General features: G+C 36.9%; 1 protein-coding gene across 3 annotated transcripts; it reads left to right on the forward strand.

Moving 5' to 3' along the window:
* Positions 1-19: 19 nt before the first annotated feature.
* On the forward strand, positions 20-26,774 carry PAIP1 (poly(A) binding protein interacting protein 1). 3 transcript variants are annotated; one of them, XM_088054428.1, is made up of 12 exons: positions 20-208; positions 1,530-1,647; positions 4,917-5,098; positions 9,801-9,989; positions 13,377-13,489; positions 16,628-16,739; positions 18,335-18,460; positions 20,574-20,680; positions 22,657-22,774; positions 22,909-22,963; positions 23,575-23,668; positions 25,365-26,774. In XM_088054428.1, the coding sequence occupies exons 2-12, from the start codon at positions 1,617-1,619 to the stop codon at positions 25,456-25,458; spliced, it is 1,221 nt and encodes a 406-aa protein (XP_087910554.1). In that variant the 5' UTR covers positions 20-208; positions 1,530-1,616; the 3' UTR covers positions 25,459-26,774. The 3 variants fall into 3 exon arrangements, with proteins under 3 accessions (XP_087910554.1, XP_005533301.1, XP_005533300.1); XM_005533244.3 differs by having other exon boundaries at positions 20-204; XM_005533243.3 differs by lacking the exons at positions 20-208; positions 1,530-1,647 and adding an exon at positions 3,353-3,560.
* Positions 26,775-27,303: the final 529 nt, after the last annotated feature.

The following is a 27,303-nucleotide window of genomic DNA, read 5'->3' on the forward strand; positions in this document are numbered from 1 at the left end:
GTCGGGCGGCCGCGTCACGCGGCGTCTGAGGGGCGGCGGCGCGGGGTGGCCGTGGTTCTGGCGAGTCCGCGGCGCCGGCAGCGGCAGAGCGGGATAACCGCGCCGAACCGCCCGTGACTGGTCGCGGCGGAGAGGCGAAGATCGGGGCTGGCCAGGAGACGTGCTGAAACGCGCGTGTTGGACTTGGGGCTAACGCCATAGCACGTAGGTGGTGTCCTCTTCATTATTTTTACTTCTTAAAATGCCTGAAAAAGCAGCGGGGTGTCGGAGTGGTAGGTGCAGTACGAGAACAGAAAATGGGGAGCTGTGTCAACTTTGGATATTAGGAGGAATTTCTTCACAGAAAGGGCGATTAGATCTTGGAAGGGGCTGCCCGGGGAGGTGGTGGAGTCACCGTCCCTGGTGGTGTTTAAGGAAAAGCTGGACATGGCACTCAGTGCCATGGTCTGGTTGTCGTGGTAATGTTCGGTCATAGGCTGGACTCGATCTCAGCGGTCTTTTCCAACTTAATCGATTCTGTGCTTCTGCGATTCTATAGCTGTTGAAATATTACATAGCTGGATGAAGAGCACATGGGGTTGGAGAAGCAGTTCCAGGGGACCGCCAGCCACGCTGCCCATTGCCCCAGTATATTGTCTTTGCATGATCCTGCATATGTTGTCTTACTTCAAACGATCTGTGGGTTCCATGTATGAGTTAGGCGTATTTTGATTTAGCTTTTTTAATTTCCTTAAGTCTGTGTAGCTGCTCATGCAAACTGCATATTGCTGGAGGTGTCATACAGCTTCCAGACTTCTAAATGGTGACTTAGCAAGCAAAGTTACGCACTGAGAACATGAAAGTTACCCTGAGAGTAAGTAATAGGATACTCTACGACTAAGTGTTCATTACTGTGCTTTTAAATAAGCATGTGTGAGGTCTGCAGAGCTTTAGAGCTACAGATTATACCTGTGCTTTGTGTTTTGGGCTCAATAACCATTGACTCCTACAACAGCATGCCTCATCAGTATGGTAGCGATTGGAATAATTCCAGCTATTAACAATAAATTACACTTGAAAAGCTAGAATCAGCCCTCTCCTTTTCCCTAATTAGAAATATGTTATCAGCATAAAAAACAAAAAATAGAGCATGTAAAAATGCCTGTGTTCTGAGTAGTGATAAGGTTACAATGTGTGATTTCTCGGTGCCAGGCGCTGAAGATGTGTATAGATTTGGTTCTGAACTAAGATTTGGATTATTAGTTAAGACATTTAGGGCAAAGCAGGTATTTCCTTGTGGCTGCCTAGAAGTGTTCAAAGTTGTATTCGGTGAAAGTTTTAATCCAGTCATTAGGTACTTAGGATAGGTTTGCCTAGTTTAGCGATCTCAGGACTTCTGCTGTGTGGTCTCAGAGGCTTGAAGTAATTCACAGCTAGTCAGGCCAAAACATTCTACGCATAATGTTAAGCAGTCTAAAGGGGTGTACTGTTGTAGGTAATATTCAGGGGTCATTTTGGAATTAACTACCCAATTATTTTTCTGGTTTTAGCTGTCTGTACTAGGGAGAGGAAATTGGGTTCCCAAGCAAACACGACTGGGTTCATGCAAACTTAAGTAGTGCATCTGTAAGAAAAATATGGACTTGGGACCACATTCCACTTTAAATGGTAAGTAGCTACCGAACAGTCATTAAATTAAATACAAAATGTCTGCTATGTGAAAAGAGTTCACATTTATGTCCAAAGGTGAAAACTTCTTGCTCAAGAACTTAAGACATTAAGTTATATACATAAGGTGTATACTTTAAAGAATGAGATTTGCTAACTTGAAAGATTGGTATATTCAAAAGTGATCCCAGTATATAATGATGGAGAATTTAATTTTTCATCTTCACATTAATGTAAGCTTTTCATTCTCCTCCTGGTAAGGCAAAGTCTACAGATGTGGACAGAGGTGACAATATACGCATTAAAACTGGAGCTGAAATAATACAAGAACACTGAATATTTTTAATGTAGAAATTTAGTAGCTAATTTGTGATCTTTAAAGAATTGATAATACTGCTTAAATTAGTTTTAACAGTGGTTTACACAAATAAGGTATTACAATTTTTTTAAGACTCATTCAAAACATCCTGCATCGGCTCTCATTCCAGTTGCAGACTATAGATTTATTAGTTTACCATTCTGTATTTCCAGAGGGGTTGCCTAGGAACAGTTTCCCCATGAACCTCATTAATTTTAACTTGTGACACCTTTAATGTCTGGCCACCTTTTTATCTCACCAAAAATCAGTCCCAATTCAAGCCTTGAGGAAATAACAAATATTTTATACCCTGCCTCTCCCCTGTTAATAATTGAAAATGGTAACATGTTATAATAAACCCAATAGGAACTTGACTTCTAAAGGCACCATTTTAAAAAAATCCAATTGGACTTTTTTTTAATACAAGACAGAGCTATTCTGATTTTTTTAGTAATGTTTCATCCAGTTGCCTATTTTTTTCACCCCCTTCATGAATGGTGAACAGAGTTTGACCCAATGCCACACAATGTTTTGATTTCGTCTGTGGCAGGGCAGCACAGATTAGACTGTTCAGGGAGACAAAATATAAACTCCCTCAGCAGGATCAGCTGGGGTATATTTGTGGTGTACCAGATCACACTTCTTCGCCTTATCTTGAAAGCTGATTGTGGTACCAGGTTTTCAAAACAAGTAGAGCAAGACTTTGGGCTGAAATTGAAGAAGAATAGATGAATTAAATTGTAAATGAACATGTGAGTTGAACCACTCACTGTTTATGTGATAATATTAGGAAAAATGCATTACATGAACCATATTCTTCAGTTGGTTCCCACTGGCATGGAAAGTCCTTGTTAAACATTAAATCAGAAGAACATTTGTGACCTCATCATGTGTAAGTTATACATGAAAATATATTGTACTGAGCGAACATATTTTTATTAAGTAGCCATAACCGTACAATAATATGGTCTAGTTTGAGGCTTAACTTTATGGGGTTAAATTTAGAATTTCGCCTGCAGCTTTTCCATCCTTTTCTGGTGGAAACAGCTGTGTATGCACAGCGTGGTGTGATGCACCTGTGGCTGCAGGTCTCCCATTGTAGCTGAAACCTTGGCTCTGCCACGGTCACCTCGCCCCGCTCGTTACCGTGGAGATGCAGTCGCAGGGAATACGGTGGCTTTGGAAACGCCGTCTCCAGGCTGCGGCGGGCTCGGGGCGGGCGCGGCCATCGCGACGCTGCGCGGGGGTGAAACCGAAAGTGCGGGGCCGGGGCGGGCCCGCGCTCCCCCCGCCCCGGCTCCGCTCCGCTCCTCCCTCCCATGAGCGCCCGAGCCTCCCGGCCTCAGCATGTCGGAGAGTTTCAACCGAACGCCGGGTGCCGGCCGGGGCCGCGGGTGCGGCGCGCCGGAGAGCGGCGGCGGGGCCCGCCCCGCGGGCTGTGCGTCCCGCAGTTCGGGCTCGGCCGAGGAGGAGCACCACCAGCCGGGCGGCCTCTTCCCGCAGCAGGAACCATTGCGGCCTCCGAAGACGGCGCCCCTGGGCACCGGGATGGCAGGTACGGGCTGCTCTCCCCGCTCTTTCTTTACGCGGGGCACCTGCGCGGCTCCCCGCGGCGCCGCAGGGTCACCGGCATCTGCCCTCGGGAGCGTGGTCCTGTTCCCGGGAGTGCGATGCGTGCACCGCGCTGAGGCCGGGTCAGCGTGGTGAGCTCTGGGGGCTGGCGGACACCAGGGTGACAAGAGGGGTGAGAGGGAGAAAACCAGAGAGAATCATGTGATGCACGGTGTAGTCGCTCACCACCTGCTGACCGATGCCCAGCCTGTCCCCCAGCAACAATTGACAACTCCTGGCCAACTCCCCTCCAGTTTATATACTGAACGTCACATTCTCTTGTATGGATTATCCCTTTGGCCAGTTCGGGTCAGCTGTCTGGTCTTTGCTGCCTTCTTGCTTCTTGTCCATCTGCTCGCCATCAGAGCATGGGAAACGTGTGTTATTGACACTTGCCTCATACTGGATCCAAAACATAGTGCTATACCAGCTAGCAAGAAAATTTACTCTGTCCCAGCTGAAATCAGCATACGGGGTTACAGACCTGGACCAGGTAAAGGTGTGATGTTGTATTGCATCTGCTTGCAATACTTTCTGGTTTTTTCCCCCTTTTGTGCCCCCACATCTGAGTGTGCTTTTTATCCATCTGTTAATCTGACTGCAGATGGTCTCAGCCTTCCCCCTTCTGAGGAATTCTAGCCTATTTGCAAAAAAAACTAACCCAACCCAACAGTAACACAAAGCAATGTTTGTTGGTCAGCTTTTTTCAGGTAGGTATCAGATTCTCTTTCCAATAAACTTATGAGCTACTCTGTAAAGAGTGGTTTGGAAAATAGTGTTTTAAAAACACTTCAGTTGGATGTTTTAGCAAATGGTGTATAAGAACAATAGTAACGGAGCATCCTTGAGCATTTTGTTGAAAATAAACGTTGGTAAAAATTAGTGATGTCTGTCATTTACTGACCTTCCAAATGTATCTTGTATTTGTATCTAAAATCTATGAAAAATCACAGGATAATCAAATGTACTATAAACAGATTTACTAGTTACTTAGGTTAACTCTTAAAAAATGTGTTTACATGGAAAAAAGGGGGGTTTTTACCTTCTTTTTTTTGGGGGGGGCACCTGCACATGAACACTCTACTTTCTATCATGTAGAAAGACGTCTAGAGTGTGCTTGAATGAGTATCCTTACTTAAGAATAAACAATAAAACCTAAAGTAAGTCTATGCATTTAAAGGAAATATATTTATAGTAAAATCATACTTTAAATAAAAGAAAAATGTATTCTGTGTTTACTCTGTGTGAACGCATATTAATTTGTTGATTTCTAAGATAAGTGTTAACAAAAATTTTTCAGAGCACCTGCAAAAGACAGGAATTCCATCTGGATCACAAGATAAAGTTTCAGTTCTTGATTCCGGACCAGGAATGGCTGAACCTCAGTTAGCTGTGGATCCTGTAGCTACATCAAACTTGTCTGTTAAAGCACCTGAATTTTATCCACCAGGCTACAACCAGAACTTCAACCAGAATTTCACAGTGAGTGTTTTAACTTCCTTCCTTAGTATGTGCCAATTTACTTGTATTCAAATTAATAATGTTTTCTTGAGATCTTTTATGTCAGATACTTTGAATTTTGTATTTGATGATGAGATTGCAAAAATTCTGATGATAACCTCCAGAGTTGCAGCCAGGATGTACATGAGAGTCTCTGCTGTTGGATATTTTGCCAAAGCTTGCTGCAGATAACCACATTCCTTTTTGACTACACCACGACTGGTTAAACCCAACATGAGAGAAACCTGGCTTTTCTGTTGTAGTTACATTTATACTGCATCTTAATTGAAAGCATACCTTAAGTGTTACAGAATTCACAGGTTTTTCAAGAAAGCACGGGAGAAAGCTTGAACTTTAGCTTTTCTGACCACAGGCTTTGCCTTTCCTGAATTTCCTGTGACACAGGTACCACTCATCATGACTGCCTAAGCTAGTGTACCATCTTGTGTCCTAATTCCTTCAGTGGTGTTGTATCACCAAAGGGCAAAAAAAAAGTATTAGACTCATTCCTAGCAGTTACCTACCCACACACCTAATAAGAAATGTATTTCCAGCCAGACTCAGATCAGTTTGTAGATGCATCATGTAATAAAAGCTGGTACTTCTATTTTCTACTCCATTGTCTTCCATGTTACTGCTTCAGTAATGCTAGTCCGGGGATGATCTCTGTGAATTCTTGGAATATCCCTTTGTTATGCAAGCAGTCAAACTCTGGTACTATATCTAAACAGGTGGGAACTTTTACAAATACAGTCAAGTGATTAAAAAAAAAAAAAAAAAGGATGCTGAATTAAATAGATTTTTAATAACTGGTAGGAAAATACTTCATTTGAATGCTAAATATGGTGGTGTGGTATTTTGAAGTCTTTTCCTCACCAGTAAAATTGATGTTACCTCAGTGTTACCAGCTTTGCCTGTTAACTGATTGTAATTATTTTCATGAATAATAAAGCCCACAGCCAATATAAAACTGTTGACAATGCTAATGTGAACCTGCTTTGGTGAATTGATCATCTAGAGGGAAAAAAAAACCTACTTTGCCCAAGCACTGGTTACATGTTTTCTATAAATAAAATGTTTCAGTTTCAAGACAAAGAAAAAAACCCAAACAACCTTTAGAACAGCATACATAGTGCACTCTTAAAACTGCAAAGTTTCAGTGCCAACAATGTTGTTTTTCAGCTGTTTTGCAAAAACACACAAGCATGTGGGAGTTCCTGGTTGCTATGTTGTTGGAATAGGCTATGAATGTGACTCATCTATTAATAAAAATACCTCTAAAAACGTTAGCAAAACATGTTGCAGGGACTTTAATGAGAATATGATACACATAAAACAGTGGTATTTTTCTTTCATCCTTCACTATTACAAAATCTGTTGTTTTTTTAGTTTAGTAACTGAAGGAATTTTATAAATTGGGCTCACTTGTAATAAAAATAAGAAATTTAACACACTTTACAGTTACACTGATTTAGACCATGAGTTTTAAAATTTGAATCAAAGTTTTGAGAAACTTCTTTTTTTACTTAAAATTAGTAATTTTCAGCTTTCGTTTATAAAGATCCCTGAATTTATTGATCTGAAATATTGTATTTCTCTCATAAAATACAGGTGTTTTGCTATAGCAAAAAAAAATTATTATTTTAAAAATAGTGTTGATTCCTTGTTCGATTGTGTACCATTATAAGTACTGTGTCTGTCCATGTAACATTTGATACTGGGACAGTTAATTTCCAATCTTTCCATTTTTTGATGCTCAAAACAATCAATTACCCAGGAAGATGGTTTAAGGAGTACAGTTTACAAGGTTTACTAGAATTTTCAGAAAAACTTTCCAGGACTTTGAACAAAGGCCTGAGAGAGGCCAGAGAAAGGAATTCTCTGTTTGCATACAGGGTCCAACCCATTGGAAATTTTAGATGTCTGCAGCAGAACTAGTGACTAGGGAGGTTTGGATTGCCAGTAGGAAACATCGGATTTGTTCCTTGGCATGTCTGTATGGTAATAATATGGCTGCCACTCCATCAGATAGGCATAATGACATTCTTACTTCATAGCTTTAGGAGTGAGATTTTTCTTATTTTAGGGTTCCACAATCCTTCCCTCCTGTTTTTTTTCTTTTTTAACTTCAGTCATTTCCATCAGAAGACTGAGTATGAGAGTACCACTTAACCTCATGCAGCATGCATAGGTGGTTTTGTATATGCAACAGTCTTTTGGTACTTGGGTTATTTCAACCAATACCTTGGTTGAAAATTTGCTGAGTTCATATAACTGAAGGGGAAAAAAGCTTGTTCCTAAAAAGTCTGAAGAAAAATCAGATCAATGACATGGGCTAAATTTAGTTAGTTTTTAAAGTATCAAATATAAATAATAAAGTTGTATACTTCTGAATTTCTAAATTACTCATTTTATTCTCCTGTTCAGTTCCCTGGCATAGTTACTGAAACTGAGACTTTTGAAGTTGCATATTTAATACAAGTAGATGAATATGGTACAGAATTCAGTTCTCTGTGTGTAGCCTCTTAATTATGAACTGGAAATAAGTGTATACAACAGGGACACCAGTATACCAAATGGTACTGGGATCCCTTACAAACAAGGATGTTCTCTAAGACTGGATTCTTGCCAAGTGAGTGTGAGAGGAAGATACCTTCTTCTCTGCTGTGGATCTTGTAACAATCTGATGGCTGTCAGAAGGAGCAGCTTCTTTTACCAGCTACAGCAATCTCATGCTTTGCAGCCTGGCTGGAGTCAGGCAGGTTTGTTTGGAGAGATGCTAGTTCAGCTGTATGTGATTAAGCTGCAGTATTTGCCCAGTAATGTAATAGTTCTGTAAAACAAACTAGTTTTAAATGTATTGTGTGGAGCTCCTACTGGGCTGTTTGAAAGTGCCTTATAAATGTTGATTTCCTTTAGTGAAGCAGGTTATGTAGCAAGTCATATACAGGCCTGTTAGCCTTTAGTTTTTGGACTTGTAAGCTTCAAGCCATTAGAATCATAGAAATCATTGGGTTAAAAAGGACCTCTGACGTGGCCATGCTCCAATCCTCAGGATGTCATAGGATTTATGTAATAACAATTTGCTTTTATTTCCGTAAACCCATGTTTTTTCCTATTTCTGGTGGGGCAACATTAAGTTATTTAGTCTTTAGTGTTATTAGCTGGCATATATTCTACTTAATTAAATATCATAGGAAAATCTTTCTAATTTTACTTCTGTTACACTGATGTGTGCCCCACCTCACTAACTTATGACATGTCTGAATGATTTTGGAAAGTCTGCTTTTTTTACCCACACGTTCTTCACAAGTCATGAAATTAATACCAGGATGTGATTTTCAACATGTATCTGTCTTTCTCATAGTTCATACCCAGCCAGAAAATTTTCACAGATCCATGTTGCTTCTCAGTGGAGGAGAGACAGACATTTTGAAGACGAAGTAATGAAAAAAATCCCCTATTAAGGGGTAGAAGAGGGAGTGGGAGAATTTAGTTATAATCCTTGTTGATATATTTATGTACACTAAGTAAAGAGAAAGTGCTTTATTATTTTAGCTCAGCTTTACTATAGATGTCCTTTAAACATTTTTAAATGGTAGAACAGTTGAGAGTTCTGATTTTTTTTATGTTACACTTATATTTTGAATTGCTAATTGTAAGACATTTTTTTAAAAGTGCCTCTTCAGGCTCCTTGCACATCTGAAATCTATGAGGTCTTTTACAAAATCTTTTGTGTACTGTGACAAAGTGATTTATTTGTACTGTGTTTCTACTAGTGACATCACAAAGTATGCTGCTTTCTTTGCTATTCCCCTCATATACCAGCATTATAATTATGTGGAACAGTATTGACTTTAGATACTCCCACATAGATTCATTTCTGAATGGACAAAATCAGTGTTCTTCAGTTCCATCAGTGGGAGCATAAATATCAATAAAGTGATACTGGGTACCTCCTCGTCTCTTTAGAAGCAAGTGTGTTTACTGTATTGTCTGGTTTTAAACCTCAGTAGCTGTAAATTAATGCAATTCCATTTGAATTTCATGCCTCGTAATCTTTCATCTTTTGCCAAGAAATACAAATACACTGATTTTAAAATATCATTTTTTCTGATTATACTCCTTACATGGGAACAATACTATGTATTTATTGTATTTCTCTAATTACTCTATTTTCTGCATATTTTTTGAGCACTATACACACTATCCAAGTTAAAAATACTTAGTTTCAAATTTTCCATTCTTTTTCCTTCTACAGTTCATAAATCCACAATACAGTTAGTCTCCACACCAGGAATGGGTGTTGAGCCTCAGTTTGGTAGTTCCACCCTTAACAGATAAACTTAATTTGTTTATTAGTTAATCTTGCAACCAGCTTATGAAACTTATTTCTCTTTAATCCATCTTTTTATGTATTTTACTGGGAGACCCTAGTGTCTGTAAAAATACTTTGCCTGGTTCTTAAGGTGATTGGACTACAGGAGGTTTCTGAGGTCTACTCTCCAGGAGGTGTTGAGATCTGTGCTCTGTAGAAGTGTTAAAGTGAACTGTGCAATAAAGATCTCTATCAAGTATGCAGATATTCAAAACTAAGGGCTGTATGGTTATTTCCGGAGATAAAAGGTATAACAATTATTCAAGGTTGTTTTTAAGTTCTTGGTTTATTCTTTCACTTCTATAGGATTCTTCCTTCGAAGATAGATGTGATGGCTATCTGACTCTGGCAGAATATGTACAAGACTTCCTAAATCACCTTATGGAGCAACCAGGTTGTTTTGAAACAGAAATAGAGCAGTTTGCTGAAACTCTGAATGGCTGGGTCATTGCAGATGAAGCTTTACAAGAACTTGTTGAGCTCATCTATCAGCAGGTAATGTATTCTGTCTTACAAGATGTACATTATGTCTCTGTTATCCAGTGTCCAAGACAGGCATTCCAGTATTTGTTACATAATTGTAAGAATGTAGTATTTTAATGATTTGATATTTTTCCCTTTTAGACTGAAATATATAGGGAAGGATTTTGCTCAGTAAATTGAAATGGTAGCGAGATTTGGGATGCCTGAATTGTACATATTTTCCAGTTTGCTCTGTTTCCTTTGTTGTATGTTTTTATCTCCTGGGTAACATACTGCAGTTGAAATTATAGCACTTACTTAAAGGAAGTTATATTTTAATTTCTGTATTTGTATAGTAAAGATTGAAGAAACTTATACAATGTTGAATACTTTTATTCTCTTGTGCAAAAAGAAAAAAAGTCTTCATAGTCCAAAGATACTTTTTAGTTCCTAGATACTTTAAAAAAAATTAATTCATACCTAAAGTTCACACACTTTTGGGAAATGCTTCTTTATTGCCAGACTTTTTTCTTTAATTGAAATATACCTATTTCAGAACAGTATAAATGGAGAAAAGGAAAGCTCCTCTAAGGGAAACGAGGTCCAGTCCCATTGATGGTCATGAAAATGAGGACAGAGACCTTGAGCTGAACTCTGTACTAATTGGGGGAGCCATTGGAAAGAATAGCTTGATACGTGTTGCTTAGCAAATGAGCTGTTACTGTCTTTTGGGCTCGCTGCAGAAAATGAAAATCTGTCTTGCTCTTTGTTGTGTTGGGTGTCTCACTCTCTCACAGGTTTGTTACTTTCAAATTCTACCTTGCAGACTTTTACTCAAGTGCAGATATCTGCAGAATATTTTCATCTGGTATATGTAGAAGTGGAATGACTGGTTGGTCATTGTACAGAAGTGTAGAGTCTCAGGTTTCTCATTATTATACAGAATTAATGCAAATTTAATTGAGACCAGTTTAGTTACACATGATTATCACCTGTGCTGCATTTGGCAGCATAATTTTCCCATTCTTTATCTGAACCCATGCAGGATAGTTTAGAAAGAGATTAAAATATCCCATGTAACTTTATTGGAAGGAAAAAAAATATATTTTATGCTGTTTTTAACCTCCTGAATTTTAAATATATTGATTCTCATTTAAGTCTTTAATGTTGCCTCTTCCTCTCTGCCCCCTTTAAAAACAAGTTCAGTGTTAGGGTTTACTGTGACTTCCTCAACTGAGAAGCTCAATGTTAGTCTGAAATTACATTAAAAATAAAGCTTAATGCCAAAAAGCTATGCTAGTATCCAAAAGCATCTAATTTTAGATATGTTATGTGTCAGGCTAGCATAGTGTTTAAGCAAAGCCAACTATGCTTACTATTCTTCAGTCTTGAGCAGAGGCTCAAGTACTTGTCTCCTGGCTTTTCACAAAACAATTGAAATTCCTGAAATTATATGCATCTGCTTCAGTGATACAAATTTGACCCAACTAAGTAGATTTACTGATGGTGGGTTTGTAAAGGAAATACACTGAAATTAAGTAAACCCAAGTCCTGTAGGGTCTTCCCTGCACCTCCAAGGGAATATATAAGGGAATAATACCACTAAGGTGTCTTAGCCTGTCTGTAAATATTAATTATATAGTTATGTTCCTATTTATGTCTGAACACCACAGTGAAGTGCCAGTTCTTTTGTCTTCCAAAAGTTGGACACCGACTTAATAGTTTAAGAACCTTGACTGTTGTCTAGTTAATGCAGTGGATTGTTCCTGTTAGAGCAACTACAGTTTCTCAAGATATGTTGGTAGATTAGCCTTCATGCCGAGGTTGTAACTTTATTGAATTGGAGGTAAAGGGGCATTACCAGCAATAATTGTTCCAAGAATATGATTTTGGAATGTGATGATTGATTATTAGGAAGATATAGCGTGTTGGGGTTTTTTTGTGTTTTTTAAATCTGGGTGTGCTACACCAGATCATAATACCTAAATTTCATTATTTCAATGTTTGGTGCAACCACAAGTACAGAGCAACTAATAAGAAAGACAATGTTTAAAAAATACAAATGAGGTTTGAAGAATAAGTGTAGGTGTTTGGTATTAAAAGTTTTTGTTCGCTGGGGGTTTGTTGCATTGGGTTTTGTTTTGTTGTTTGTTGGTTTTTTTGTTACAAAAAAGTAGTAAAAAGGGTCGCCTTATAAAAAAAGGGGTGCCTCTTCTAGTCAGAGCAACTGATTGAACCAAAGCACCAAAGTCTTTTCAGGAAGTTCACAAGCCTCTTACTGGAAAGTTTGTCTATCTTAATCATTTAAACTTGTTGTATCTTCCAAAGACACTTAGTTTGTTTCCAGCAATTGTATGCACATGGTAGAATTATATTAACTGCATATTTTTCTATACCTGTAAGAGGTAGCTAGGTATAATTGCATTAGCAAGACTTTTTTTTCAAACATGTTGGAACAGTTCAAATATGCAAACATATCTATAGCACTGATAGATGATCAAGATGTAAAAGTAATATTCAAAGATTATAAAGCAAAAGGTAGAAATTTACTGAGTTCTTAGTATCCTCATTTTCTTTTGAGCAGAGCTGGTGAAGTTATTTGCAGCAGAACCTATTTTCACTGAAACTGCGTCTCAGAAATAATCTGAAATTCAGGTGTTTTTACAGTAGGCTTGAAAATTTGTGAACAGTAATAAATTGTCACCTCTTTAAATTTTGAATTATCAGATTAAATCAAAAGATTTTTTACACAATTCCTATAAGCTTTTTTTAGATTACAAAGGTATAGATGTTCAGCAGTAACAGGACTTGTTTTAGAAAAAAAAAGATCCATCAAGAGCTGTTAATTGTAATGTCTTACACTCCAATTTAGAAGTTTACTATTCTGCAGATTGCTATAGAGCATGTATGGGAGAAATTGTTTCTCTTTACTTGCCATGTTCTTACACTCTTTCCCTGTGTATTAACCATGGCAAAAAGAGATTATGGAATAAATAACTTACAGACTGAAAGAAGACAACTTTTTATGATGTTTAAATGTACTCATTGTTCCTTGAGAGAGTATGTGTCCTTGAAAAAGTGTTTTAATGTCCACTGTTGGACTTTGAGATACCCTTTAATTGTAGGTCACAGTGTGGAAGTAGAGTTACATGAAGACACATGGTATAATGGTGGTTGTTTTTTTAGAGCCACAGAATCACAATATAATGAACTTTTAAGTTTTGCTGAAATGAATATAGTAAAATGTTGAAGCAATACAAAAGTGAACATGACAAATAGTAATAAATAATCATTGATTTTCTGCTCTTGAGTTGTCTTCTAAACATTAAGCATAGATTTCAAAACAGCTTTTAAAATAGTTCCTGATAGCCTAATCATTAGTTTTATAATTAATTCATTTTTCCATTTTTATTTTGGAAGGCCACATCTGTCCCAAATTTTTCATACATGGGAGCACGGTTGTGTAACTATCTATCTCACCATCTAACCATTAGTCCACAAAGTGGGAACTTCCGACAGTTACTGCTTCAAAGGTCAGTATCAGTCACTTTAAGCCTGTTAGTCTCTTCAGTTACATCTTTCTGGTTTCTGTGTTAACTCTTCTTGTTGCATACAAAGATACTTAAAATAGTATAGGTTTAGGAGTTTCGAAACACAGGTACATGCTGAGTATTGAACACATGCATTTTAAAATATTTTAATATTTTTAAATATAAAAATAGTACTCCATTTGAAGTTCAAAAAAGATTTGAAGATCTTTTGAACTGAGTATATTAGTCTGATCCCCAAAATAGTGCAAATTGGAAAGTTAATCTACTTTATAAATATACTAAATGCACATATAGGTACTGTCCATGCCCTTTGACTCTTGACAGTACTTACTTCATTGTGTTTTTTTTTTTTTCTTTAGTGCTTTTGTTTTTTGCCTGGAATGTAAGGTTTATTCACTGATTGGCTAACTGACTTTGTATCTATGAAATAGATATATAAAGGATAAATTTCTTCAGTTTCAGTCACTGCAGATTCCTGGGGACCTTAGCTTAATAATGATTAGACTTTGTACATGACAAAAGTGCAACATTATTAAATTGTTATATATCCTTTCAAATATTACTGCATGACATTTGGAGGAATACTCTTTGACACTCCAGAATTCTTTAGAAATTTGTGTTTTATTGTTTGTTTAAAGACCTCTGGCTTTATAAGTTTCAGGTTTGCGTCTTATTTGAAAAGTTTTTACTTAGTCTAGTAAAAGTGTGATAAACTTTTACTGTAGGGCATTCCAATAGTCTTTTGTCATAAGTGGAATGTTGTGGTTTAACCTGACAGGTAGCTAAACAGCTTGCAGCCCCTCACTCACTTTCCCCACCCTCCCAATGAAATAGGCAAGAAAATTTGGAGCAGAAAAAGTAAAAGTCATGAGTGGAGAAAAAGATGTATTATTAGGACAGAAAAGGATGAGAATATAATAACAGTGATAAAATAATTAGGATATACTAAACAAGAGGCACACCATGCAATTGCTCACTGCCCACGATGACCAGACTGTTCCTGATCAGTGGCCCCCAGGCAGCTTTCTCTCTGGTTTATTTCCTGAGCGTGAGGCCACATGGGATGGAATACCTGTGTGGTCAGCATGGGGTCAGTTGTGTCTCCCCTCATCTTCAAACCAGGCCCCTCACGGGTGGAGTGAAAAGCAGAAGTCCTTGATGTATTGTAAATACTGTGAAGCACCAGCTAAAACCAGGGCATGCAGAAGCTGAAAATACAATTTTTCTCTCAGTGTTTTGTTGTTGTTGTTTTGGTGGTTGTTTTTTCTTTCAAATTTATTGCTTATGATTTTTTTTAACTGTGTTACTTGAATATGAAAGGCAATCCCTGTGAATATTGCATTTTCTGGCTCTTGGTTTTGAAGCAAACCCAATGGATAACATTAATGTTAGCACTCTGAAGCCACAAATTTAAAGTTGCTTATGTTTTGCATGCTAATATGGATGAAATTGGGAGCAGGGAGGGTGTGTGCAGATAAACAACCTAATAATTGACCTAAAAGATGACCACAGAGAGGTCGTCTTCTATTTCTCAATGAAGTTTCAAACATGAAATTTTGTATTTCAGCTCTTTAGATATTTCAGTTTCTCCACTGTTTCTCAATCCATTACATAATCATTCAGAATACATTAAAATTTGTCTAGGTTTCCTTTTATCTCAAATATTTTTTAATTTTGCTTTTGTACTGTTATGTAAACTTGTGTATTTTGGCAGTTGCTAAATACTAGAAAAAATAACTTCACTGCCATAGTATGTTAATCTTGTGTTTTGTATTTATATTAAAGTTACAGAATCACAGAACTATTTGGATTGGAAGGGACCTTAAGATTCATCTACTTCAAAACCCCTTTGCCATGGGCAGGGAACCTTCTGCTAGACCAGTTTGTTCAGAGCCCCATCCAGCCTGGCTTTAAAAACAGGGATGGGGTATCCGCAGCTTCTGCGGGCAGCCTGTCTCTGTGCCTCACCACCCTCACAGTGTAAAATTTCTTCCTAGTATCTAATATAAAGCTGTCCTCTGTTAGTTTGAAGCCATTCCCTTTGTCCTGTCACTATACGCCCCTGTGAAAAGCTCTTCTCCCACCCTCTTGTGGGCCCCTTTTAGGTACTGGAAGGTGCTACAAGGTGTCACCAATGCCTTCTCTTCTCCCAGCTGAGCAGTCCCAGCTCTCTCAGCCTGTGCCCCTAGGAGAGATGCTCAGGTCCTCTGGTGAACTTAGTGGCCTCCTCTGGTCTCACTCAATATGTCTGTGTCCTCCCTGTTCAGAGGACCCCAGCTCTGGATGCAGTGCTCCAGGTGGGTCTCACCAGAGCAGAGCAGAGGAACAGAATACCGTCACTCACCTGCTGCCCAAACTGCTCTGGATACAGGACACAATTGGCTTTCTGGGCTTCAAGCATGCACTGTCACATTGGTCTTCTCATCACACAACACCCCCAAGTCCTTCTTGTCAGGACTGTTGCCAAGCACTTCCCTGCCTAAGCTGTTCTTAATGCTTGGGATTGCCCTGACATATATGCAGAACTTTACACTTTGCCTCGTTGAACTTCATGTGTTGCACAGGGCCACCTCTCAAGTCTGACAGGGTCCCTCTACAGTGTCACTTAACACCACTCAGCTGGGTGTCATGAATTATGTATCACTGTCACTTAACATGGAAAGATAAAGAGTTTATCAAATGAGTGTAACAGCATCTAAGACAATGTGGAAACAGAGAGAAACAAATTCTTCCACTCTGAAGAGGGGAACATGTCTACTTCATTTCTTTAGGCACTGGCTGTCTGTGTTACTGTTGCACATCCTGGACACGTATTCAATTGTATAAATTGTGTTACTGTATTAATTTCTGTATGTTGTAAGTTGTTCTATTTAGTTTTTCTGCATCAGATATCTCAGTGCTTAAAGACAATCATGTGATCATACGTGTTCCTCTGAAAGGATGCAAATCCACTATTCCTTTCTGAAGGCCTCTCATTCCCTTCACAGATCATACATGCCAGCATTCAGCATGTAACAGTCTTCATGCAGTTCATAAGTTCTCAGCATTCCTTTAAATGAGTAGTATGTTACATATGTTGGAATGGCTACAGATGTTATAATTGTGTTTTAATTTTTACAGGTGTCGAACAGAGTATGAAAACAGAGATGAAGCTACCAAAGGGGATGAGACTACTAGAAAACAATTTCATGCCTTTGTGCTGTTCTTAGCTGAACTTTATCTTAACCTAGAGGTAAGAAGAAAGTTGGGTGTCACACAGCTTTTCATAAATTTTTTGTTGTGTGTAGGTAAACACTGAAATGGACCATATTTTGAGGTGTTTCTCTAAAGGCAGAGGGCAGTAAAGTAAAAGAACTTTAAAGTAGGATTGTATTTAAAATTGGATTGTATGTCCAAGAAATATATAAACAAAAAAGGACAAGATCATTAGAAAAGAAATGTATAAAAATCAAAGTGTAAGAATTTTTGGAAAGAACCAACCACTGTTGGTTGTGAATGAAGATGTTTTGAGTATTTTCTTTTACTAGCAAAACTCTCAGATGGTTATACTTAACCAACATATTAAATGTTGTTAAATGCCTAGCAGAAGCAGATCAGGATCAATAACACATGTAATTCAGTATGCGGGTACAAATAAGAGGTGTTAACAAACCCTTGAGGCAGATGTGAAAACCTGCAAAATGAGGTATTAAAAATGCAGACTTTTAAAGTTATTTCTCCTGGAGTCATTGGCTCATGCATGAAGTATGCAATCTTGTATTTTGATTTGTTTTCTTGTATCTGTGATATGTACAAAAATATGTACAAATTTTTTGTATTTTTATACCTGTGCATTCACCAAGTTCACTTCCTGCTGTAGTGTAGTTAAAAATATACATTTGACTTGTCAATTTCAGTGGTTTGATTTAAGCAAGCACTATAAAAATGTTCTGCTGGCATGAGGAAAATCCTTCTCTGACTTTGATTTCTGGACTGTAAGTGGTCCTTGAACTCTACTTCTAACTTTCTAGAAGAAAAAAGGAAGACTTTCAAATACTTTGGAACAGGGGAAATTGTCCATTTGTGGAGTATACCATATACCTTGGATTTTACCTTTTGGTTTCAAACCAGTTCCTGTAATTTTTTTAATTATATGAAGACTGACTTCTAGAACTAAGCTACCACTTCTGTAGAGAACAGGTAATGCAGTGTGGAAAAGAGCATGAGGTTCTGTGAATTTGGTATTTTTTGGATCATTAGGCAGGCATTTGATAGCTTTTCTTAGCAATTTGTTAGCAGAGAAGCAAAACATGACACGCATTGCTATGTCAGAATTCTGAGTACATTACATACATTCTGAGTACATAAGTTTTCTGCTGACACCGAGCTGTGTTGTGCAGTCAACGTGCTGGAGGGAAGGAATGCCACCCTGAGGGACCAAGACAGGCTTGGGAGGTGGGACCATGCAAACAAGGTCAAGTGCAAAGTACTCGTCTGGGCTAGGCACAAATACAGGCTGGATGGAGAATCAGTCAGGAGCATCTCTTCTGAGAAGGGTTTTGGGTGTTGGTGAATGAGGACCTCAACATAACATGCATCAGAAGATGTATGGTCAGCAGATTGAGGTAGGTGATGACCTAGATGGTGTGTAAGGTCCCTTCCAGCCCAAACCCTTTTATGATTCCATGGAAGTCTATGTTCTAAAATGGTTACAGTGTTTGGCATATAGAGGTCAGCTATGTTGATTACAAACCAAATCATACAGCATTCAAGAGAGAAAATGTGCCTGAATTAATTCCTAAAACTTAAGTCTTTTAAAAGTTGGGGGGTTTTGTATATGTTTTGCAGATTAAAGGAACAAAGGGACAAGTTACACGGGCAGAAATTCTTCAAGAAGGCCTTCGGGAATTACTGAATGCACTCTTCTCTAATCCTGTGGACAGTAATTTGATATGTGCAGTGAAACTGCTGAAGGTGAGACAGTAGTTTTAAAAGAAAATAAGATCAAGTTCTTTGAACTGTCTAGCTTTAATATAGGGAAGAGTAGGATAAAATGCAAATGAGGAAGTATTTATATGGGGTTTATACATTACAGCATTGACAGAGAAAACTACTTTTGTTTTCCTTAGTACCACTAGGAAATTGAGACAGTAAAAAAAAGTAACAATATGCTCTAAAAATAAATTCAAGGCCATTTGTGTACAAATGAGCAATAGAACTGAAGTTAAGATGCAAAGGAGTAAATGCTTCCTCTAGATTTTTGCTGCTTCTGGTGTGGGAGAAAACTAACCAGTCTGAATGATTTGTGAGACCTTAGGTATGCTCTGTGCTCTGAAGGATGCTTGGCCATTGGGGTGCACCACTTTTTGTGGCAAAAGGTTCTTAATACCCATTACTTCATTCTGTGTTGTCTGCATCATTATATTGTAGAAATACATAGATTTCCTTTTCATGTTGAAAATAAATCTCTTTGCTCATAACCTATATCTTTTCTTGTAAAACGGTTATCCTCTAAGTAGGAGAAGCTCTTATCTTCACTAGGTATCATTATACTTGTAGTTGGGAAAACAGTTTAAATTAAGAATGAAGGTCAAGTGCTAAACAGTATTTTTCTGAAGATTTTTGGTTGGCTTGTTTGTTTTTCCTCATTTTTTACCCTTCTTCATGCTCCGCTGCTTCTCGACTGTTCTGTCTTGAATTTAATTTCTGACAGCTTCTTTTGATATCATGAACAGAGAGTAGGGAAGAGAGATTTTTGTAATTTAAAACCTTCATTTGAAGCTTGGGTGTTTAAGGAGGTTGCTTTACAGCAAGTGTGAGACTGTGCTCAATGAGCACATTGACTCCTGTGGTCAGCCCTTATGTTGGCAGCACTTCCCTGAGGCAAGGCTTACTGAAGAACCTTTCTAAGCAGCAATACACAAATCAAGAAGCTTTACAGTGAAGTAAAGAAGAAAAGAAGAAGAAAATCAGTAATCTAAATTGTTTTCTGACACGCTGCTCTATCTAAAAGGTGTTACAGAATAAAGAGGCTCTTTTTTCTTACAAGTGTTTCCTGATGTTTTACACTATCTACAAATGTTGAATATATATGTAGCTAGACTGAGCTACCTCATGAAACCTTGGTTTCACTACTGAAGCAATAAATGTCTCATTTTATCTTTTCTGTTTAATACAGTGATAGATACAGGTTTTTCTCTGTTTGCTGTGCAATATGTTTTTATTTAATTAATCTTGATGCTTTTAACTAATTATCCAGGATTAAGGTAAGACCACTGGAATACTATGAAAGCCAAGCAAATGCTGACCAATATGCTTGCTTTTCTCTTGGGATTTTATCCTTTTGCATCATCAGGTGCCATTCCAAGCAGTTTTGATTGTGTAATATTTATGCTGAGGAGATTGCTATTAGTGGCAAACTATTTTTTTTTTCTGATTTTTTTCTGATTTAACTCCTCTTGCAATATTTGGGCAACCAAGTACCTACTCTTGTAGTAAAAGTCTTTCATCTATAAGTGTTCTAGACTGACTACTGCTAAAGTTCTCTTGGCAGCAGCTTTAGCCTCACAGAATTTTATGTACTAACGTTCAGGTTGGCTTCTTCAGATAATTCTGGTCTCCTTTATATATAACCTGATGAAATTCTCTGGCATGTGTGATGCTGGCCAAGTTGACTGAAGTGTTTTTAAAGTTCTATAAAGTATTTGCTGTTTTCATGAAAACTGGTAGAATCAGCTGCAAAAATAAGATTTAAAAGAAATAAAGGATGGTAGTATGTTCTTAAATCAAGTAAGATCTGACCAATGTCACTGAAGAGATGTTTTGAAATAGTATTTCAAGACTAAAACAAGTGGCTATGAACTTCTAGGTAACATAAATATTGGACATAGAACTCCTATACTGTTTGAAGTTTAAAATATACTATTCCTGAGATCTGTTAATCTGTTTAGCAAAGAGATACAGGGAGCTGGGAACATCAGCCATTAGGTAGTCCAAGAGTCATGAATTGTTATAGAATCTCTTAAGTTGATTGTTTATTAAGGATTTCTAATTTTCTTTAAAAAAAATACTAATCCCTTGTCCTTAGTTGACAGGTTCTGTTTTAGAAGATGCCTGGAAAGAAAAAGGAAAGAATGATATGGAGGAAATGATTCAGAGAATTGAAAATGTTGTGTTGGATGCAAACTGTAGCAGGTGAGAAGATAAGCTTATGTGCAGGGTTTTGTTTATATGAAAAAGAACACCTTGAGAAATCTTCAACTATAATGAACAGGTCCAAAAGATTATCTTTAAAACTCATATTTATGAAAATTAATGTGATATGTAGGTTATTTTCCATGTAAAAAAAAATGAAAATGTGTTTTTCAGTTAAAGGATAATGTGGCTTTTTTGGCAGTTGTGTTGATTTTTTGGGGGGGGGGGGGGTTGTATTTTAGTTTTTAATAGAGATTCAAGTTCCACTGGTTGGTTGAGTTTTTTTAACCTATTACATCTTGATATCTGTGGTAAGTGCTTTAGGCACTTAAAACAAGTATATACAAAGAGAAAATAGGGGCAATCTCTCATAGTTTATATACTTTTTATTTTTAATTGAACAGGATTAAATACATACAAACAGTACTAAATATGTAGCAGTATTAAATACATAAAAATTACTATAAATGTAAAGGCAAAATGAAATACACTTTGTGGTTTGATGTTTGTTTGTTTTCTGGAGAGCACACCTTTTTGGCACAGTCTTAGCTTTAATCTGAAAAAAAAATGACTGGTTGACTAATGTAACATATTAGTAACATATTAGTGGCTGACTAATCATAAAATTGTCATAAAACCATTTGTGTACGTGAGGTTATCTGATTCTGCTGTGCTTCATCCTCAGCTTCTTGCAAATTTACTAAAAACCTGTAGAGGGCTCAGACACTAATATCTAGCCATATGGAGGGAGGCCAAGAGTAGCTCATAACGTCTTGAAATTGAGCTGCCCCCAAGGAGGATGAGGATGAGGAAATTTTTGCTTCAGAAACCAAAATAGGTGGCTGGGGCTGAGGCTTCAAAGATACAGAACAACAGACTAATTCTGATGACTTTTCACTCATCGTATAACCACAAGCCAGACAGTTAGGTGACAAAAAGGGGTTATCCTTATAAGGATCCTTAGGTGCACAACTCACTAGGTGGAAAAGTACCAATGATGCGCACCCAGCCTAACGTGTATACAATTTCTGTACGTTTAGCAAATTAGCCTAACTGACAGGGATCCCCAGGTAAAGACATAAGTGGTGAGGTAATTCCCCCCCATGGCAACCCTTCCTGAATTCCTCCCCCACTTAAGATAGGAACTAAACTTTGTTTATGAAAATGTGTCTGGGAGAGCTGGTTTCAGCCTTGGCTTCCCTGAGAATCTAACCTTGGACCACCAGCTTGGAGCCACTGAGGAATTTGTTTTGTCTTTCTGTCTAGCAGAGTAGATAAAATACTAGCTGCAAATACTGTAGTAGGTTTCAGGGCAAATACTGTAGTAGGTTACAGAGCTGCAAGTATATATGTAAAGAATATAGAGAATATATGAAAGAAAAAAAGGCAAAAGTCAGTTTCAGCTGGGAAAATTTTATTTGTTTATGTATTCCTTAATGATACTCTTTTCCACAGACTAGCTTAAAAGAAGGCATTTTCTCTTATTTTAGGAATAAAATGGGTGTTCATATCTGATGTACTGGGGCATTACTTCTTCCCTTTGACTAAAACATTTCAGTTTGATGAAGAGGACTAAAGTTAGGAGCTAAGAATACATAATTAAAATAAAATTTGAATACATTCTCCCTTTTTGTTCCCAGTATTATCCTTTTACAAGAAAGGAATTTTTCTTCAACTTGTACTGGAAGGTGTGGTATCTCAATAAAAACTACAGCAGTTTCCTTTTTCATATGAGCTCCTTACTTAACAGCAGAGGAAGTGAAGAGGGTGAATATCTCATAACTGACACATAAAGCATCAAGACTTGCAGTTGTAAAATTGAGTTCAAATTTATCTACACACTGGACCAAATGTTGTCCTTCTTGAACTTGTTTCTTTTGGATGGATTTAACTATCTTGTATTTGCACAATAAGAGAAGCCAAATTTCCTGCTTTGCACAAAACATTCTAACTTCTATAATGCTTCTCTATTTCAGAGATGTGAAACACATGCTCCTGAAACTAGTAGAACTGCGATCTAGTAACTGGGGTAGAGTTCATGGGACAACTCCACATGCAGAAGCTACCCCTGAAAATGACCCAAACTACTTTATGGTAAGAATATATGGGCATTTCAGTTCCTTAATTTCATGCAAATTTGGTTTGATTCATAGAGAATTGTATTACTCAAAACTACAAACCTCTTTCTCTCTGAATACATGTAACTTTCTGTATGACTTTATTTTTAGAATGAACCAACATTTTACACTTCTGATGGTGTTCCTTTCACTGCAGCAGACCCAGGTATGGCACAAGTTTATCTTACCCATTTTCTCAATCTTCTTTAAAAGATTGTAATTAAGTTTATGGCCTGTTGAAGAACATAATATGTTATTCTTCAAGAATCTAAACCCTATACAACTTAAAAGACAAAATTCTGCCTGAATTCCTGGTTTGGTGGAGCACATGATTTATTCTGTGCTAAAGAATGTAGATGTTTGAAATGGAGAATGTGCATTTGAGTTCATATAGGTCAGAAGAACTTGTTCAGTAGTCCGCAGCATTTGGTCTTTCCAGAAAGTCAGAAATATTCAAGTCTTCTTTTGTTTGTCCATTGTTAGTATCAAAATCAAATCAAAATCTTTGGTTTCTTTAGCTGTAATCAGCACCATGCAGCATAATGTCATTTGAGGTAAAGACATCTGTCACTACCTTTACAGTTCTGTGGGAAGTTAGGCATCATTCCGAGACATCCATTCATGTCCTGAGAAAACACTGCAGAAGGAGCTTTTCCTGTTAATATGTTTCCTGCCTTTTATGGTTCTGTTAACCAGACAATTTCCAAACTTTATATATTTCTGTTAATTTAGAGGACTAGTCTTATATATTACTCAGTGTCATTTTTACTTTGCCAGATTATCAAGAAAAATACCAAGAGCTGCTTGAAAGAGAGGATTTGTTTCCATATTATGAAGAAAATGGAGCAGATCTGTCAGGACCTGGAGAACTGTATGTTTTCTTTTTTAGTGACTTTTTTAATAATAGTAATTTTTACTGTGATATTGTGATAGTGCAGACTTAGGATCCAAATGCTGACAAAAATGAAACTAAATAATGTAATTGTTACTTAGTTCTACAGTGGATATATTTGTTTGGGTTTAAATAGGTTTTTAATCACACAAGTTTGAAACCTATTTCATGTTTTTTTTACTGAGTATGGTAATTACATTTCAGATGTTGTGCACATGTACAAACATATTTCTGCATTCAAAAAAAAAAAATTGCAAGCGAAATGAAGCACCAAGCCTTCAAGTGTTTGTAGTGAGGCAACCTTAATTTGGTTGACTAATGTGCATGAACATCCCAGCAAGAGATGATTACCAAATTTCTAGTATCTTTCAAAGGGAGGAAGTGTTAACTTTCTCTCCTCAGCCTAAGTACTATTCCCTTCACTTAGAGGTCTACTCAGACTTCCTGTAAAGCAAGGAAAGCAGCCTAATGGCAAAAGGGGAAGCAATAGGTGAGAATATAGTCTGGCTTTTTGGCACCAGTTTATAAGAAAGAAATATGTAAAATAAATAGAAGAAATATGGTCTAAAATAAATTGCTCTAAACTTTATGCTCAGAAGTAAGACTTCCAGACCTTGATTTGACACAGAAGAACATTCTCAGTGTTGTTTCTATGTGTGATAATAGTGCAGGCCTGGACCAGTATTTTTTAAGTAAATTAGAAAACTTTCAGTTTGTACCTAGCTGAGGGGAATGTCAAGAACCTTGGAAGACACATTAGAAATGTCATCAGAAATCAACAAGCTCATACTGAAGGGAAAATAAAAGATGCAGGTGAACCTCTGCTTAGAAGAAAAGTACAAACTGGAGACAGACAGCAGTTAAAAAACATAGCAAATCCTAAGAGTGACGTATAGAACACTCTGAGTCAACCTCCAAGCAAGGTGACTGTAACCTTCTTTGTTGAAGGCTTAAGAAAAGCTTAGACAGCCAGTCTGCTGATTCTTTGTCAGCTGTTTCTCATGACTGACATCAGGGAGGAGGGTTCTTTCTTCTGAAGGCTACACTTCAACAAGAATGAACTACCCAATGAGAAATATGTAGACTGCTTCCTCAATGCACAACATTTTGAAGGAAAAAAACTTTTGCTTACACATTTTCTGTGGCCTTCTTTTACATATCAACAAATAGGAATGCAGGGTTTCTGCATTAATGTATTCTGTCTTTGAATTAGGATGTTGACCAATCAAAATTACACTAATATGTTAGTAATTATGGTTTTTTGTAAATTGATCAGTACAGATGTATTATTTAACTTTGGGAAGCTTAGATTGCATGATTGCATTTTCTGTCATCTTGGAAACTATTTTCGTCTTTTAAATTGGGCAGAGTAAGATGATCTAAAAAGGTGGCAAACACTGTAGGTATTTATACATATCTATCTGTATCTATACATATACTACAATATATATCTATACATATTTATACATATCTATGCTGCTTTGAGGTTTCTGTTTATTTGTTTTCCTAGTACCCATTATTTTTTCCTTTTCATTCCCTTTAAGAAAACGTCATAAATAAGTCATTTATAAAGCTTTGTTTTATTCCTGACATCTACACAGATTCTAAAAATCTGTTGGCTCTGAAAATCTGTAAACTTAACACCTTTGGTGATTTTTTTTTTTTTCCCCCTCAGGTATTTTGATGAGATTGATGATGAGATGGATCCAGAAATTGAAGAAGCATATGAAAAATTCTGTCTAGAATCAGAACATAAGAGAAAACAGTGAGATGTTATGTATTAATGTTAGTTTATTTAACCACTTTAGGTATGCTTAGAGTGAAGGGGGACACAAAACATTTGTACCAAAATGAGAAACTTGAGTTTCTCCAAGTACTAAAGTTACACAATTTCCATTTTGTTTAACAGAATCTGCCAAAAATTGTAAACTTATGCCCTGTAACTTAAAATGTTGTGTATATATCATAGTTTATTTTGTGAAAAATGTTTTTTGAACAATGTTTTGGCTGCAATAAAAATTATTTAAAAGTTATAATTGAAATTAAAATTTAATGGGGAACTGTCCCTTAAAACTTCCCTTGAGGAAGAAAGGGAAAGAATAATGATCTGAATTTGCTTGCTTGTTTGCTTTAGTATATATTGGGATTTACTCATCCTATTTACCATATACAATATATCTTGCATTTACTTCCTCCACTTCCCCCCACAAGAAGAGTACAATCCAAAAAAGAAAGAAATTTTTTTTCTATATATCACAATCATGAAAAGTGGCTTGTGAAAGTTTTGTGTATGAGTTTTTGTTTTGTTCATTTCCTTTTTCTTCTTTCAAAACACATGGGTGAGGTCTGGACTTTTCTTTTTTCCTGGAATAAATATGTTACATGTTGATATGTGAAAAAGCAAGCAGTATTTTGGAAGTGAGGTACTTTCAAGATCTTTGGTTCAGATAAGCTTATTTTCAGATCTACAAGAAAAAGCTATTCTGTAATTTGTTGTGTTCTTCAAGGCAGTAGTAATACAGTTATGTTCTAAACCATGCATCTAAACCAAGAGTATGTGCAGTGCTTTTTTTTGCTTTTTTTTCTAGTAATGTATCTAACTTGTCTAACCTTTTGCAACTTTGTAACTTTCTTTTAATCTTCCAATTTTATGTAGTTTGATTTAATTTTGTAGTTGGAGTAAATTCATATATTTCATAAATGTTAGCATTCTGAAGCCAACTGCTCTTTTTTTTGACTCCATATAATCATGTTAGTTTTCCTAGGATACTCCATTGTTGTTGTTGCCAAACTCAGTTGAACTGTTTCCTGTTACCTGTTGCTGGTTAGACTTGAGTAGAAATCCTTACCACAAACAAACACAAGTATTTCCCAACAGTTAGCTACTCTAAAGAACACGCATTGTAAATATGCATGTAAATAATTCTGATAATATTTCACTGTTATTTGTTTGGTTAAATAAGTTGTGCATCTGCTAGTAGAGTAAGCAGTGACTGTTTTATGGATGTTTATTTAACATACTTATTTAGGTTGGAGTTTTGGAAAATAAAATTTAACTAGCTTTATTTCCTTTGGTATAATATCACTACCTTGTCTTCTTGCTTTAAAACAAAAACAATTTTTTATTTTCTTCTATCTCTCCTTCACTGAGCACTCCTTTCTCCAAAGTACACAGTTCCAGAGACAATTATCTTTTGATTCTTGCTGGAAAAATGAAATGTATCAAAATGCAGTATGTTCATAAAGACTGTATTAGCATTCCAAAGTCTTTAGACTAAAATTCAGAAACTAGAAATACGAAAACTAGATGACTTTCAAATGCATATTCTCTTAAGCTGAGCATAATTTTCATACAAAACTTTAAATACAGGTCAGACTTTCTGCTGGCTTTACAAGCAGATGTCTTGTGGAAATTACATTTATTCAGAATTTAAAGTCCCAAGGAACAAGCATTCCTAGAAGGGACTGCACTTTATATGTTTTAGTTTGCATGATTTTTGATGAGTCTTCTTTTTCTGTAAGGTAGCTGTCAGCTCCAGATGTACTGTCAGCTTGTGGAAACAGTAATTTTATGAGTAGATAAGAACCATTCCAAATCACTGGATAAAAAAAAA

This window comes from Pseudopodoces humilis, chromosome 4 (assembly GCF_049639895.1).
Source record: "Pseudopodoces humilis isolate 2021_Gansu_Grassland_sample_001 chromosome 4, ASM4963989v1, whole genome shotgun sequence".
Lineage (NCBI taxonomy): Eukaryota > Metazoa > Chordata > Aves > Passeriformes > Paridae > Pseudopodoces > Pseudopodoces humilis.